Here is a 14,655-nt window from a genome sequence, read left to right as displayed (position 1 = left end):
AAAAAAAAATTATCCCAAAAACTTTCCAGTTCACTAGATAAGTGTTTATGCTCAGATCGGTCTAAATCGTCTTTGCTAGATTACTTGATATCATTATGAAAAAGATCAGAAGCTACATCACCGTACCCGTGGTTGGAGATCAAAGCGCCTCTACAGCTACTTCGTTTAAGCCAGTGGTAGGTGTTAATCATAAAAAGACTTCAAGAGAATCACAGCTCCGGATCCGCTACCGGTTAACCGTAACCCAACCGACCGTTGGACGGGTCTCTTTATTTCTTGAACCGCGTTAACTACTCGAACTCTTGCGAGATCTCCTCTCGAACTCGTTAAAGAAAGGCGTGACGCCTCCTCGGTGGCTCGCTCGTGAACTCGTGCGGCGCGAAGTGCCGGCCACCGGCACGGTAAGGCCCGAGACGCGCGCGCTCAGCTCGTGGGATGCCTTGAGGCCAGAACCCTCGCAGTTTTACGGCAGGAAGAGCGTTCGGTGAGATCCAGACGCGCGCGGTTTGAAGCTTGAAAAGCCAAGCGAAGGCCATCAAACGATGATACCGATCAGAGTGTGATCAGACGCCTTGTTGCCGCCGTCGTGCATGGTATAGTTCAATACTACCGGAGTACTTGGTAGATGCAGCGACAGAGGATATGCCAGCGCGCGGCGAGACTCAGATCCCGCAGGCCGGCTACGGCTCACACGCCGCACATGCACTCGTGCAGCGCGGCTGAGCCCACGTTGATGAAACAGCTAGCTAGTAGCCTAGTAGTACGTGCTTGTATACAGGTGGGTGACGGGTCCATTGCCAGTGTGACGTGCCCACAGGCACCTACCGTCCGTCACCACTCACCACCCTTTACTACTCCAGTACCCAGCAGAAGATGACGGCATGTAGGGTTTCATCTAGTTCCAGTCTACCCTTTGTACAAATACCAACATGAGGTGGGAGTCCACGAGCAGCCAAGTATCTGGCAGTATGGCAATCTCTATGCAATAACTGTTTGACATGAGGAATAATCCATAGGGATTGGGTACCATTCACTTCTAAATGATGCAAATCCATGTTTGAATACCGGCACAAAATGATGCAAATTATGCGAACTGCTTATGCGTATTTCCTTAAAAAAACACTATTGGCACAAAAAAAAAGTGCTGTTCATATGGGAACTAAATTCATCCAAGTGAAAATACCGCAAAATTCCTACATTCTAGACGGAACACAAGGGTATGAATCGATTTGATTTTGTAATCACAAAACCTCTAGTATTATGGTCCAAGTTTTAAAAAATGATTTTGATACAACACATAACCCCAGATATTATGGTTTCATAGTTTGACAAACCCACACTGTTAATTAATTTGGTTCGCTACTGTACCAAATAAGAAATACTATACTTAATTTAGATGGATAAAAAATTTGGTAAATTGGAACCATGCCATTATAATTTTGCAAAGTTTGAGATATGCCATCGGTATCTCAATGACATGTGGGACCCGCATGAGTCAATGACATGTGGGACCCGCATGAGTCAATGACATGTGGGTCAGGATGACATATCTCAAATTTTGCAAAATTATAATGACATGGTTCCAATTTTCCCTAAAAAATTTTATAGATAGATCAAAGAATTCATAAATTTGAGATTTGATTTAGAACTTCTAAGTATGGAGAATCAAAGAACCATTGATTAACAACATGGTTTTCTAAAACTCTAGGCCCATAATACCAGCGATCATGTAAGCCACATGCACTACCCGTATGTTTTTTGTTTTATTTTTTAAACAAGCTAGGACAATAATATCTGCAGTTATATGAAATTAACTCATTTAGGTATTACATATCCTGTTTTTATAGTTGATAAGTGTGCCTTTTGCCAAGTTTAGGGACTAAAAAGTGTTCTTTATGGAAGGTGAAAAGGCCTCATCTCAACATATAATAATCTCAAAATAAGGGGAAAAGAATTCTACTATCATGTAATATTTACACATTTCTATGCAGTAAATTTAGCTAAAAGTAAAGAAAATCATAAATTACAACATTGCTACATATAAACAATGTATTTTCCTATCGAAGAAAATGGTGTCTCATGCTATTCTTCCGCGCACGTGCCAATACTGGCCAAAACTGAGCTCTCTACTCTTCCAATTAAAGAAAGCATTAGCAAATTCCTAAGTGGAGGAAAAGTATTATCAAATATAACAATACTATTTATGCACAGTTCTTGACAGATATCTGCACCTTTTTTGTTGACATGAAAATCTTTCTTTGGCGACTAGATTGTCTGCTGCTTGTGTAAATGTGTCTTCTTAATCAATGATATTGTTTGCGTCATGTTCATGTTCATGCTCATCCTCATGAATAACAACACAACTTCCCTAAGTCGTGGAAGCACAGAAAAGATAAAAAACGATGGCACTTGATACCAAGGCAAGATGTATAGATGGTAGTCACCTGTGAGGAGGCATAGGTAACTAAATTTCCAGAATATGAAAATCCATCAAATAGTCCACTCTCTGGGAAAAAAAAATGTGCCACTGTCAAGCCAATTGCCAACAATGAGAAATATAAAAAACTGAACAAACATTTTATCCATCATATTTTCTTACTCACCTGATGACATCAGCCTGAATTACCCTGGTTTTCCATATCGTCATCATCAAGGATAACATATTTTGAAGCACCGCTAGAAGTTTGGGGGTTCTTGTCACAATTCTTATTACGATGGCCTTTCTTGAACCTATGATACCTTCGCATATCATGGGAGAAGAATGAGGAAATATTGTTCACTCGACACGGATGCATTAGAAAATAAAATTTTGCTTCTAGTTACATAGCAAACAGAGATGCTAAATGCTTGCTAATTATTGCTTTATACCCTCTCACACAAAGAGCTGACGTGCCAAACAAATATTGTTGAATAATGCGATAGGTAGTAATAAAGGTTCAAGTGAAAAGAAAGCACCAACATTATTAGAATTGTGGTACAGTTGATGACTTGAAGTTAATCTAGTGATTAGAAATATGAATAGGTTTTGAGTTAACATGAAAACAAAATTTCAACATAGAAAAGAGAACATCGACTTACTTGTATAAGTTGAATAGACTGACACCAAATATTATTATTCCCAGCCCAAGCCCCTTTAACCAGGTAAATGTATCATTGAAGAAAAGCACAGCAACCTGTCAGTTTTAATTGTTACAAGTTGACTCAAACTCACATGCATGAACATAGATGAATTATATACATAATGAATATTTAAAGTGAAATCAAGCTTTAGTTATACCAAAATAGTGACCGCTTCCTTCACAATCCCAGCTACGGTCACTGTTACAGCACTTGTTACAGAAACCAGAACATATTCTGTCAAAACCTGCAGGTGGAAAGGTCCTTGTCATCATCTTTTACGGATACATTTCATGATATGACAACTCACAACAAAAATAATCAGCAGGCATGTCTAATAAAAACTGTTAGTGTATCCTGACTGAAGAAAAAAAGGACTCATTGCAGGTATTATTGGTGCACGGCGACATTCATCATTAGCAAGCTAATTCTGACAAGTGGGTACATGATCCATACCATGAAAAAGGCCAAAGCACCACCAAGAAGCATCAATAAGCTGCTCCTTATTATGTGAGTTGAATTATCAAAAAAGTGGCTTGCCCTGACGTCGTGCCATGGATCCATCGCAATAGAAAGAATTGCAGTTGTTATTGCCATAACCGGGGTAACATAACTCATCAACGTAAAGGGATTTCTTAATCCTGTGAATCATAGAAAACAAAAAGGATGGCTGTTACATGGTGGTTCCTAGTTTAAAAACAAATGTATCTTCATGCGTATATGTTAAGAACCTAATGCTACATAATATTTCTAGTTCATATAACCTTTTTTAATAAGGATTATAATTCATGTTACTGTTAAAGTCGAAGCAATAAGGGCAGTTTCAGGCATGAGATGCAACACAAACAAATAGGATTAAGATAAATCCTCTCAATGGACAAAAAGGCTATGACAAAATGAATACCATATTCCTCTTTCTTCAGTAGATTCCATAGACACATAAGAGAATAACAAAAAAGAAAGTACAGTCAGTACATCAATGGAAATTAAAATATAAAATAGCTGTATATAATTAAGAGGACATAGTGACATGCCCAATCATCAACTTTGAATCATAACAGTAGTAAGACAAACTATTAAAGAACAAAGTATTAAACCTGGAGGAGAATCTGTGTCATGCACCAGCGGAAACCAGACATAACAGCAGCAAGCATAATAAATACAAATCCCCAAAGATTGAATTCTGTCTCTTTAGCAACTGTCCAGAAAGAAATTTTTTTACCATAGTTAAACAATGATGGAGCATAAGATAAGTACTAATAGGCATGCCAGTACGTGGTAGCATCAAGCAGTAACAATGCAACATCTAAGTGAAAAAATTGGAAATTACACCATAATCCCTTTAATAAAGCAATATATACAATTTGGAAGGTCATTTTGTCAGCGCTCTCTAAAAAGAACAAAAGAGAATTGTTTCAAATAAAAAGAGAACTGTTATTTCTTGATGAATTCAGTATTTCAGTACCTGTTAGTAGAACTCCAAAGGAAACAATCAGTATGATTCCAAGAAGGTTAAAGCTGGGCTTCTCTAGCCTTCCAAAGAAAGATGAAAAGTTTAGCTCTATAACATCAAAACGATTTATAAAAAAAACAGAAGTATATAAGAATATAATTCCTAGACAAAGTGGCAAGAAAAAAAAAGCGATTTGCATGAAAGAGAAATAGAACGATAAAAGAAACAGAACCAACATTAGCAGGTTGAAGCAAGATACCCACTCAAGTTTAGAAAAATAAAAATCAACAAAAGATACATTACATAAAAGTATAGATAGAAGCAAACATTTTAAATCTACCAACTTACTCGTATTGTTCATGTGAGAGTGCACGTGTCAGTGCGTGCTTTGAGTGCTTTGTGCTTGTGGGTGCATTCATTATAAAGATTAAAGCACTTAAGAGTTATTAAGGATGGAAAAATCAGATCGAGGCTCAATTTAAGGTTGCATAATTGGTATTTAAATCAACGAATAATGGAAGAAATCACTTTAGAAGAAAACACATGTGTATACACTGTTGAAAAGAAATCAACAGCATAGCTTACCTAAACAAAAAGGCAAACAGAAGAATGAAAATTGGAGCTGCAGATTTACACTGCATAATAATTGAAAATAATGAATTAGAATTCCAAATTTGCTAACCAGTACTTAACTATGAAAAAACTAGGAAACAATGATTCATATAGGGTGAAATGTACCATTGTAGCAAATGTTACAGTGATGAAAACAAGTGAAATGTTGCTCAAATTTATGTCAAGAGCAGTAGCCAAAGCTGTTGGGACAACTGCAGAACAAATAATAAAATTACAATATATCATTTGTAAACAATGTTATTCAAATAAATATGATATACAAAAATACAAAACAATAAAAATGGAAAATATATATTTACAAATATTTTCAGGTAGTATAGATTCTGGTTTAACCTAATCTTTGTTGATTGACTCGGTTCAATCTATTAGAGCATTGATTGCATATCCACTAAGAAATGTGATATTGTTCAACATCATAAAAGATTCAGTAAGAGAAGTATACTAAGCTCCCTATTTGAGCCTGTGTGACGCATTAACCACTTTTATTTCTACATGCCACCAGCTCAAGTTTCATTTGAATAAGAGAGGAATAAATTTAGCATGTCATCTGTTCTATCATGGATTTAGCATGCCAATTGTCCTATCATAGATTTAGCATGTCATCTGTTCTATCATGGATTTAGCATGCCAATTGTCCTATCATAGATTTAGCATGTCAATTGTTCTATCATAATAGTCACTAGTTGCTTAAGGCTGCAAAAGCCAATATTGTTCATGCTGACTGGTCCTAAACCTGATCTTGTAACAGGCTAACTAAAGAGTACCCTTCTTCTTATGTCACTTATTAGTTGTGTGGCAAACATAGACGTAAAACTAGCATTCAATTTATTTATCCCCTATAAGTCCAGAATACCCAAAGTTGATTTTACTAATTTGAGCGCCCAGCTACCCAATCCCATGCCACTTCTCTGGCTAAATATGTGGAAGCATCAAGAGGCATAAAGTAAGCTACACTTTGGTCACCTCGCAGAAAGTAATCTCTCCATGTCATTGCACTAGCCGCTCCCTCCAGGCCCCGGTGCTGGAACCATACGATCACCCTCGATGCCACAGCCTGCATCGTGAAATGCACCGTGTTCATCAGGAATGGCGCTGGGAACTTCCACATGTGCTTCCCCAGCATCTCCTTGTTATACCTGAACACACGCCCCACGAGCACAAACAGAACACCAGCATCAAACATGTGCTCAAGCACATACTCCCCCTAATCATCCACACTCCAAAAAAAAGCGTGCTACTCACAGCGTCAAGCAGGTGCTCAGCGTGTACCAACTCACAATTAGCGCAATAACCTTCGCGATCAACCACGGCGAAATCGGGAGGTCATCAGATCTCGCCGCTGCCCCCGCCTCAATATCCATCGGCAAGTGGCTGCCGCCGCCGCCGCCACTATCGGAGGGCAGAAGCGGAAGCTCGAACTCCTCGGAATCGTCGTCGCTGGCCGCCGAGGCAGGGGAGGCGCCCCCAGGGGGGGCATTGGACATGGCGGAGGGGTCCTTGCACCACCGCGAGAACGACGGCTCCCTGCGGATCCCGCCCTGTTTCCTCTGCCCTCTACTCCCCTCCTCCCGCGGCTTCCCGGCGCCCTCCGGGAGGCGCTCCACGGCTACCACCGGCGCGTCCTCCTCCTTCGGGATGGGGTGGCCATTCTCGACGACGACGCAGTCCCCCATGGACGCGGGTGGCGCTACGGCGATGAGGCCGGCTCTACAGCAATTTGGATCTAAGAGAGGCGTGGATGGATCTCATCGGCGACGGCGAGCGACCGCGGCGGCGGCCGACGAGAAGCCGCGGGAGATGGGGGTTTTGCTTTCAGCGAGGATTCCGGTAGCAAGTCAAAATCGGAACACCTCGTCTCGGCGACTTCCCGAGCGGTTAGCTTTGCAGCTTCGCGGCTGGTAGTGGTAGTTTCCCCTGCGGGCGAGGAGGACGCTGTTTTTCAGGGCTTTTTTTTTTTACGGGATTTTCAGGGCTTTTTTTTCTCACATGGAAAACCCTTTTCTTTCTCTCTGAGTTGGTATACGTGCACTTGACGTATCACATGATTTCGCTTGGAGATTTGTGCAGGTAAGCGGCCCAGCAGATGGAGTCATGGAGATAGCACCGGCCCATCCAGCGTTGTCGGTCAGTCGGTCCAAGTAGGTTGGCAATTTGGCATGACCTTTACCGCTGGTCTTCTCCAAAGCGTCCATTTTTGCGACTAGTTTAGACTTGATACTCATCATGCCTGATCTCCGGTCCTCTTATCACGTCTGTACTCATGTTGCAACAGGTATATCTACTCACGGCACTAAGGGCCTTGATGCCAAAAAAAACCTTACCATTACCAAAATTTTGGCATAGTTTTGGCAACTTGCCAAAAATTTAGCAAGATTTCTTATATAGTTACCAAATTTTGGTATCAAACTAAATGTAGCCATTGTTTTGGCAACTTTATCAAAATTTGGTAAGATTAAAAATGGCATCAAAGTGAGCAGGCACTTAAAGTCAACAAGAAATGCTTAGAGAGAGATACTCGACGAGTAGTAGAGGAAATACTTCCTATGGGAATGCTCGAAAAACACGAAGTCAACTGGATAAGAACATGCTCGCCAACAATCAATAGTGGTATAGGGATGCTGAACCTAAATAGATTCGTAAGAGCTCTAGGAGTAAGGTGGTTATTGCAAGAAAATAAAGCACGGGAAAAGGCTCGATCGGGTGGGCCTCTTAACACCCCATGGGACAACTTGGTCAGATTATTTATTGTCGCAAACCACAACCCTATTAATTGGGACGGGTCCATAATCCACTTTTGTGACTCAGCCTAGATCTAAGGTAGACGATCAAAGGACTTAGCACCACTAAGAGAAAAAAAAAAGACCCTAAAGCATGCCATTGAGGAGAGCACGTGGATCCAAGACCTTAACTTCTCAAACATTGATGATGTGACGGTGGAGCTCATCGACAAGCTGGTCACTATCTGGAGCGTAGTGCAAGAGATACAACTCGCTGACGACCAAGTAGATGAAATCACGTGGAAGCTCGCAAGCCGTGGAGACTCGAGAGTACACATTGGAATTTACCTACAAGTACAGTTTCTCGATTCAATTTGCACAAATTACGAAATAATCATTGGGAAAACCTGGGGCCTGAAGAAATACACTCTTTACTTGCCTTATCGTGCATAATAGAGTGTGGATGCCAAACAGACCAGCAATCCAAAGCTGGCCAACAACTCCTATTGTCATCGCCTATGCCAGGCATACCATGAGAATGGCCTACCACCTCCTCGTGGAATGCAGATAAAAAAGAAAATATGGAGCATGCTATCTCATGAGAAACTTAGACCAGCGAGGTGGCATGTGTCTACGTCGGTATACACCTAGTGGATAGCGCTAGCAATTGCCAAAGATCTATACCAAAGAATGGAGTTTGCTCGTTTATCCTCCTCATGGCTTGATAGGTGTGAAGGAAAGTAACCAAAGAGTCTTCGAGCATAAAGATCACTCTACAATAGCGGTGGTGGCAAATATTAAGGAGGAAGCCAACACCGCTTTATAGCTCATCCCCTGATTTTACTTTTCTTTTTACAATTTCTCGCTTTTACTTGTACAAACTATTTACTCATGTTTTATTCAATGATATCGGCACACTTAGTACTAGTTTGTCAAAACATATACTTTTTTTGAGCTGATAATATATATCGTTTTAGAAAATAATTTTACCATGTTTTTAACCGCTCTCATCACTTAGACTAATGAACCAACATAGTTGTGAATTAATTAGTACAGCTATCTTTGCCGCACTTCATCATGTGATAGTTATTTGTTTCGCTGCCACTTGCTAATAAATTTTGAAAACCAATGATAAATTTGCATGCAACGTGAGCAGTGTGATCACAAAGCCTAACATTATGCACCTGACAGCATAAATCGCAGGAAAGAGTTTACTCCGAGCTAAAAACTGCGAACATATAAACAGTCAGATCCAAAAATCATTTCGTCATTAACCTTCCGTTCACTTCCATAGAAGCAATCCAGACGACCCCAAAATCAAATTCAGAGCACACGACAAAAACCCCCTCACAAAAAGCGTTTCTCTGAGTAGAAGTCAGACAACCATGCAGTCCTGCACCCTGGAGCCATTTGAATTCTGGAAACTGGGAAATTTGGAATCTTTCGCCAGATAAACCGCCAAATTATTGTGCTGGAGCCTTGTGGAGAGAAAACTAGCCAGCGTTGCCCCATGCATTTCTCTAGCTTACATAACAAAAGCACCATTACAAACAGCAAGAGTATAATAAGCTCGAGCTTTACACGCCAGCATCCAATGCGCGCAAGTTAAACAAACACCTCAAAGCGTGCGCACTCTACTGCGTGACACAGCTTTTAGCAGCCACGCGTGCAAAGATCCACGTAGGCACGTCCGCTTCGAATGGAGCAAATGATTGGAATCAGCAGCATCCACGTCAACTAGCTAGGCAAGCACGCTCCGATGCTCCATGGTGCCGAGGAAGAAGAACGTATCATCAGCTGCGCGGCGGCGCAACGGCGGCGACGCGGGCGGGGTTGAGCTCGAACCAGACCTGCCGGAACACCTTGACGATGCAGTCGTGGTGCTCGTCGGCGTTGAGCGAGAGGTAGCACGCCAGGAGCGTCTCCAGCTCTTCCGGCCGGCCGATGCGCTTGCTCGCGATCATCTCCACCATCGACGCGCGGAACTCCCGCTGCGGGTCGCTCGTCCGGCGCACCACCGCGAACCGCTCCAGCTCCGACACCGCCGCCGCCGCCGCCGACGCCACGCGACGCGGGGACCGCACGCGCACGGCGGCAGCCACCCGCGCGCCCGGGGTCCTCCCAGAGAACGACCGCCGCCCGCCGCCGCCGCTGCGGCGCCGGCGCCGGCGGCTCCGCGGCCGCTTCTCCTCGTCCGTGTCGGACGGCAGCAGCGGCGGCGTCTTCTTCAGCGCAGGGACGAACGGAGCAGGCACCGGGATCGGAGAAGCGGCCCGGGAGAACGGGATGAGGTTGCGGAGGGTTTGGAGGTCCCGGTCGCCGCCGACCGAGTAATGGCGGCGGCGGTGGTACAGCTGCCGCGCGGCCGCAGCCTCGGCGGTGTCGCCGTCGTTGCCAACCGAGAGGCGGCGCAGCGCCTGGTGGTCAGCGGGCGAGGAATCCGCCAGGCTGCTCTGCGACGCCGCGCTCGAGCTCAAGCTCACGCTCGTGCTCGTGCTCGAGCTCGCGCCCTTGAAGAAGCAAGAAGGGAATCCGCCAGTGGCGGCGACGGCGCTCTTGTCGGCCGGCGCGGCAGGCTTCGGTTTTGCGGCAGCAGCATTGTTCTTGGCCGTGAGCTTCGAGAGCCACGCGAGCGGCGAGAAGGACAGGAAGGCCGCCCTGCTCTTGTTGCCATTGTCCTCTTGCCGCTCGTGCTTGTGCTCTTCCTCTTGTGTGCGCTGCTGCTTCTCTCTCTGGTTGTGTCTACTACTTCTAAACCCCCACTTCATGGCTCGCTTGCTACCACCAGGCACCAGGTTCTTGGTGTGTCTGCCCGTGTGTGTGAGTGACCTTGGAGTGTGAGGAGAGACGAGGGAGTTGCAACGCTTTTAAAGTGGGGAGGGTTTTGGCGGCTAAGCGATGGACTGTGCAATGGTATGTCCGTATGTGAGGTTCCGTGGTGTGTGCCTGTGTGGTGTACATGTGCATGCAAATTCTTTTTTTCTTTTTTTTGCCCCTTGTGCTGCTATTGGGACTTGGAGTTTGAACTTTGATGCTGGGGCCATAGAGGCGTAGTAGAGCTTTCCGGCATGCCGTAGCTAGGTGGGTGAAAAACTGAAGACAGCGGCTGCACTTTTCATGGCACTTCTTTCTGGTTTCTTTGTTTTTCTGCCTGTGTGGGCTCTGGCTGATTGATTTCCGTGATTGGTGCTGATTTTTAAGCTCACGCTTGTGCGGTGCTGCCTGTTTGCGACGTTTGATTGATGTCTCACTTTTTCTTAATTGGTCATCACAGATTAAAAAGTATGAATTACTCCTCCTCAACTATTGTGGTAGTACGATTTACCCCCTAAACTATAATACCGGACATTTGATGTCCTAAACTCTTAAAACTGTATAAATTACCACCTTAACTCGATTCGAAGCGGTTTTTAGCCTACGTGGCACACACGTGGCCATACAGTCAGCAAAAAAATAAATAAAAACCAGTGGGGCCCACCAGTCAGTGTTTTTTCTCTCTCCTTCTCTGCCCCTCTCTCTCTTTCTCTCAAGGTGAACAAAGGAGGTGGCTAGCGCCTGGTGAGCAGCAGGCGAGGAGCTAGGCCGGGGTAGGCGGGGGCAGAGGCGGTGGGCGGGGGCGGAGGCGGCTGCGGCTGACGGATGAGGAGCCGAGGCCGGCGGCGGACGGGAGTGAAGGCGGAGGCGGGGCCCATGGTCCTACCTCACCCCTCTCTCTCTTTTCTCTCTCTGCCGCGGGGTCACGGTGGGCACGGCGGGGAGGGCGGGCGGCGACGGCGGACGCGACGCACGAGTGTCGGTGGCCGCGTCCACGGCGGCGACGCACGAGATGGAGCTGCACATGAGGCGGACAGCAGTGAGGATCTCCACCTCCAACACTGGCCGCCCGGTCGTGTTCCACCTCAGCCGACCGTCGCTTAGGGGATCTCCGCCTCAATCGCCTGCCGGCTGCCCGGTCCAGCTCCTCCGCCGTCGGTCGCCCGGGAGAGCTCCATCTCAGCCACCTGTGGCGTGGGCAATCTCCGCATCCGTAGTCGGACGCTCGGGTGAGCTCCGCCTCTGCCACCAGCCGTCGAGCGCATGCACCTCCTCCTCGGCAGTCGGCCGTCCGAGCGCGTGTGTGAGAGAGAGAGGATTGGGTTGAGGAATGGGCATGACAGGTAGGCTCTAGGGAGTTGTTTATTTTATTTTTCTGATTGGAATGCCACATTGGCGCTACATGTGCAAACTCGAGTCAAAACCGCTGAAAACAGTGTTGAGGGGAGTTATTTGTCCGGTACGAATAGTTGAGGGTGTAAAATATATGGTATTTCAGTTTAGGAGTATAAATCGATCGACCACGATAGTTGATAGGGGTAATTCGTACTTTTTTTTTTTAAAGAACTACCGTAACGGCGTAACGCAGCCCTCCCTTCATGGTAGTACTACATTGGTAGGAGTACATGTACGCATACTCCAATTATTCTATAGTGGTGGTATAGTACAATTCCTTGTTGCAATGTTCCGAGATTTTTTATGTTTAGTACAGTAAGTACTCCTGGTAGGTACTGCCTAGTCTTTATAGCTCATCAGATCCACAAGATTGGATCGCTACCCTCACTGGCTCGTCAGATCCACAAGTTGTCAGCGGTGCACTGTGGATTTCCACCAGAAATACAGTATCCAGAACCTCACGGAGTTCACAAACTAGGGAGGCACCGCGAGAGGAGGAACCTGCAGGCGTGAGCTTGAATGTGATCCGGCCTTTCTACGCGTATGCCATAGGTGCATTTTTCTCATGTGGCTCCGCGGATTCACATCCTCATCCTCTACCATAACAAACATTAACATCTAAAATATTAAAAAAATAAGATCTACATACTTATAATTATAATAATATTGATATTATGGTAAAGAATCCTGCTCCGGCTCAGTAAACCAGCACGCAGGCAAAGTTCGCAAACTCACACGACGTTCCGTCTTTGCCCGCCCGCATGCTGGCGCTGCGACGCTGCGGCCTTTCCTTCACTCGTTCATCACGAAGCAGCAGGCAGCGCAGAAGCGGCAGGCTCGCTCAGCGCAGATCGGGGAATTGGGACGGCGACGAATATCGCAGTGGCACGATGAATTTCGCAGTAGCACAGACAGAGGCTTTCGCCAATTCGAGTGGGTAAAAAAGTCGCCGGTTGGCGGAAAGCTAAGCTACGAGCGAACGAGGGAGAGGGAAAGAAGAAGAAAAAGGCCGTGATGGCACTGAGGTTGGTTGGTTGGTTTGGGGGCCCTTATACGATCGTGCCAACTTTTCGCCTTTTTTTCATCTCTGCACGTTCACTGTTAACTTGTCCCTTTGCTGCCTCTCTGATGAGTAATTCAGCAGCAGCGGCAGCGAGCGCTGTGCCTCTTTGTTTGAACGAGCTCCCGCCATCTTATGGCTTCCTTTTTGTATCGGCGTTTGATCTTTTGGTGCACTCTCCAGTAACTCTGTGTGGGAAGTGCAGTAAAGATTTTGCAATTTCCTGTGTTGCTTTCTTGCATGAAGACATGAATAATTCTGTACAAACCGTTGCCCGGAGCCCCGGACAATAAAGATATACAGTGCATGGACAGTGAGGTTCGAACCGATCGACGTGCTGCAAGCTGCATGAGGAATGTGTGCAGATATGCATCTTCGCCAGCTTGGTTCGGACTTCGGAGGGCGTCATCGCATGTAGCTACCCCTGTTTCAGTCATAAGTTCAAAAAAAACATCTAGCCCCATCGTTTGGTCTAGACAACCAAAGAATAAGACAAAATTTGAATTTTTGAACTTAATTTTAAAGTTGATTTTGAAATGCTTTTAACGTAATTTTTATTAATGTTGGCTTTTAAGTCGCTACGAATAAATCTACAAAAGTTTTAATTATAAATTAATTTTAATTTTCTAATAAGCTAAATAAACCATTTTGGGCCAAATGGGCAACCGATGGGAGCTATCGTTGCTTTCTCCTCTCTTTTTTCTGCGTAGCACGCTGTAGGCTCACTTTTAGCCATGTAGTTTGTCTGACGAAGAAAATGACTAAATGATGGGGGGCCTATCTAGAGTGTAGATTGCCGTCATAGCCAACTGTCCTTCCGTGTGTTTTTTACATGTTGAGAGCACAGTAGCATGCGCAGTTCAAAATTCACATATGGCACGTACTAGTAGGTTGGTCCTCTGACAGAATTAGGGTGTACCCGCATTGCCTCTAGAGTTGCTAGCTGCTGTTCTTATCAAGAAGTTGAGGGTACGTGCAGACTCCAGAAAGCAACGAAGGACACGTGAATTTCACGTCTAATAAAAAAGAAAACAAACAAGTTGGGTCCATGAAACAAACGAGCTGCAAGGCCCAGTTTGTCAAATGGGCTAGATTTTAATTCACTAGTTCAGCCCATCTCCACCCAAGATTAGTAGAGTACTCCTATAATTAAGTACTACTAGTAGTCTAGTACACACATGTTGCCCACAAGGACCGAGAGATAATAATGTCAAGCCGACCCGACAAGGTAACAGATTAAAAAAACAAGAAGGCTTTGCCCCTCAATAATACAGCCTCACCGACAAAATAATCCGGTCTTACCGAAGCCCTTGACCGGAGATTTTGCTTTTAAAAGCACGCGTATCTTTGACGTTTCCGGGATATGCATGGAGATGGAACCATAAGCCCATGAACATGCATGCAGTCAGCAGTCGTCAAGATCTGCAGGCGTTCTAGACTGGGGAAGGCATGGCGTGCGGCCACGC

General features: G+C 45.0%; 2 protein-coding genes across 4 annotated transcripts; both read right to left on the bottom strand.

The window, feature by feature from the left end:
• Positions 1-1,889: 1,889 nt before the first annotated feature.
• On the bottom strand, positions 1,890-7,126 carry LOC127752475 (probable sugar phosphate/phosphate translocator At1g06470). 3 transcript variants are annotated; one of them, XR_008012373.1, is made up of 13 exons: positions 6,446-7,126; positions 6,167-6,339; positions 5,309-5,394; positions 5,156-5,205; positions 4,583-4,650; positions 4,215-4,315; positions 4,022-4,034; positions 3,574-3,758; positions 3,278-3,364; positions 3,079-3,173; positions 2,604-2,739; positions 2,445-2,506; positions 1,890-2,368 (listed from the first exon to the last, which is right to left on the bottom strand). XR_008012373.1 is itself a non-coding variant. In XM_052277868.1 (12 exons), exons 1-11 carry the CDS (start codon positions 6,874-6,876, stop codon positions 2,613-2,615), a joined length of 1,416 nt encoding a protein of 471 aa, XP_052133828.1. In that variant the 5' UTR covers positions 6,877-7,125; the 3' UTR covers positions 1,890-2,506; positions 2,604-2,612. The 3 variants fall into 3 exon arrangements, 1 of the variants encoding a protein (XP_052133828.1); XR_008012377.1 differs by having other exon boundaries at positions 1,890-2,344; XM_052277868.1 differs by having other exon boundaries at positions 1,890-2,506; positions 6,446-7,125.
• A 2,209-nt stretch (positions 7,127-9,335) lies between these two features.
• LOC127772800 (transcription repressor OFP3-like) lies at positions 9,336-10,962 on the bottom strand. The gene has a single exon (XM_052299133.1). The coding sequence runs from the start codon at positions 10,686-10,688 to the stop codon at positions 9,714-9,716; it is 975 nt and encodes a 324-aa protein (XP_052155093.1). The 5' UTR covers positions 10,689-10,962; the 3' UTR covers positions 9,336-9,713.
• Between the last annotated feature and the right edge of the window lie 3,693 nt (positions 10,963-14,655).

The sequence above is a fragment of the Oryza glaberrima genome, chromosome 1 (genome assembly GCF_000147395.1).
Source record: "Oryza glaberrima chromosome 1, OglaRS2, whole genome shotgun sequence".
In the NCBI taxonomy this organism is placed as follows: Eukaryota; Viridiplantae; Streptophyta; class Magnoliopsida; order Poales; family Poaceae; genus Oryza; species Oryza glaberrima.
The sequence above is the reverse complement of the archived record's forward strand: the minus strand, read 5'-3'. Positions and strand labels throughout refer to the sequence as shown.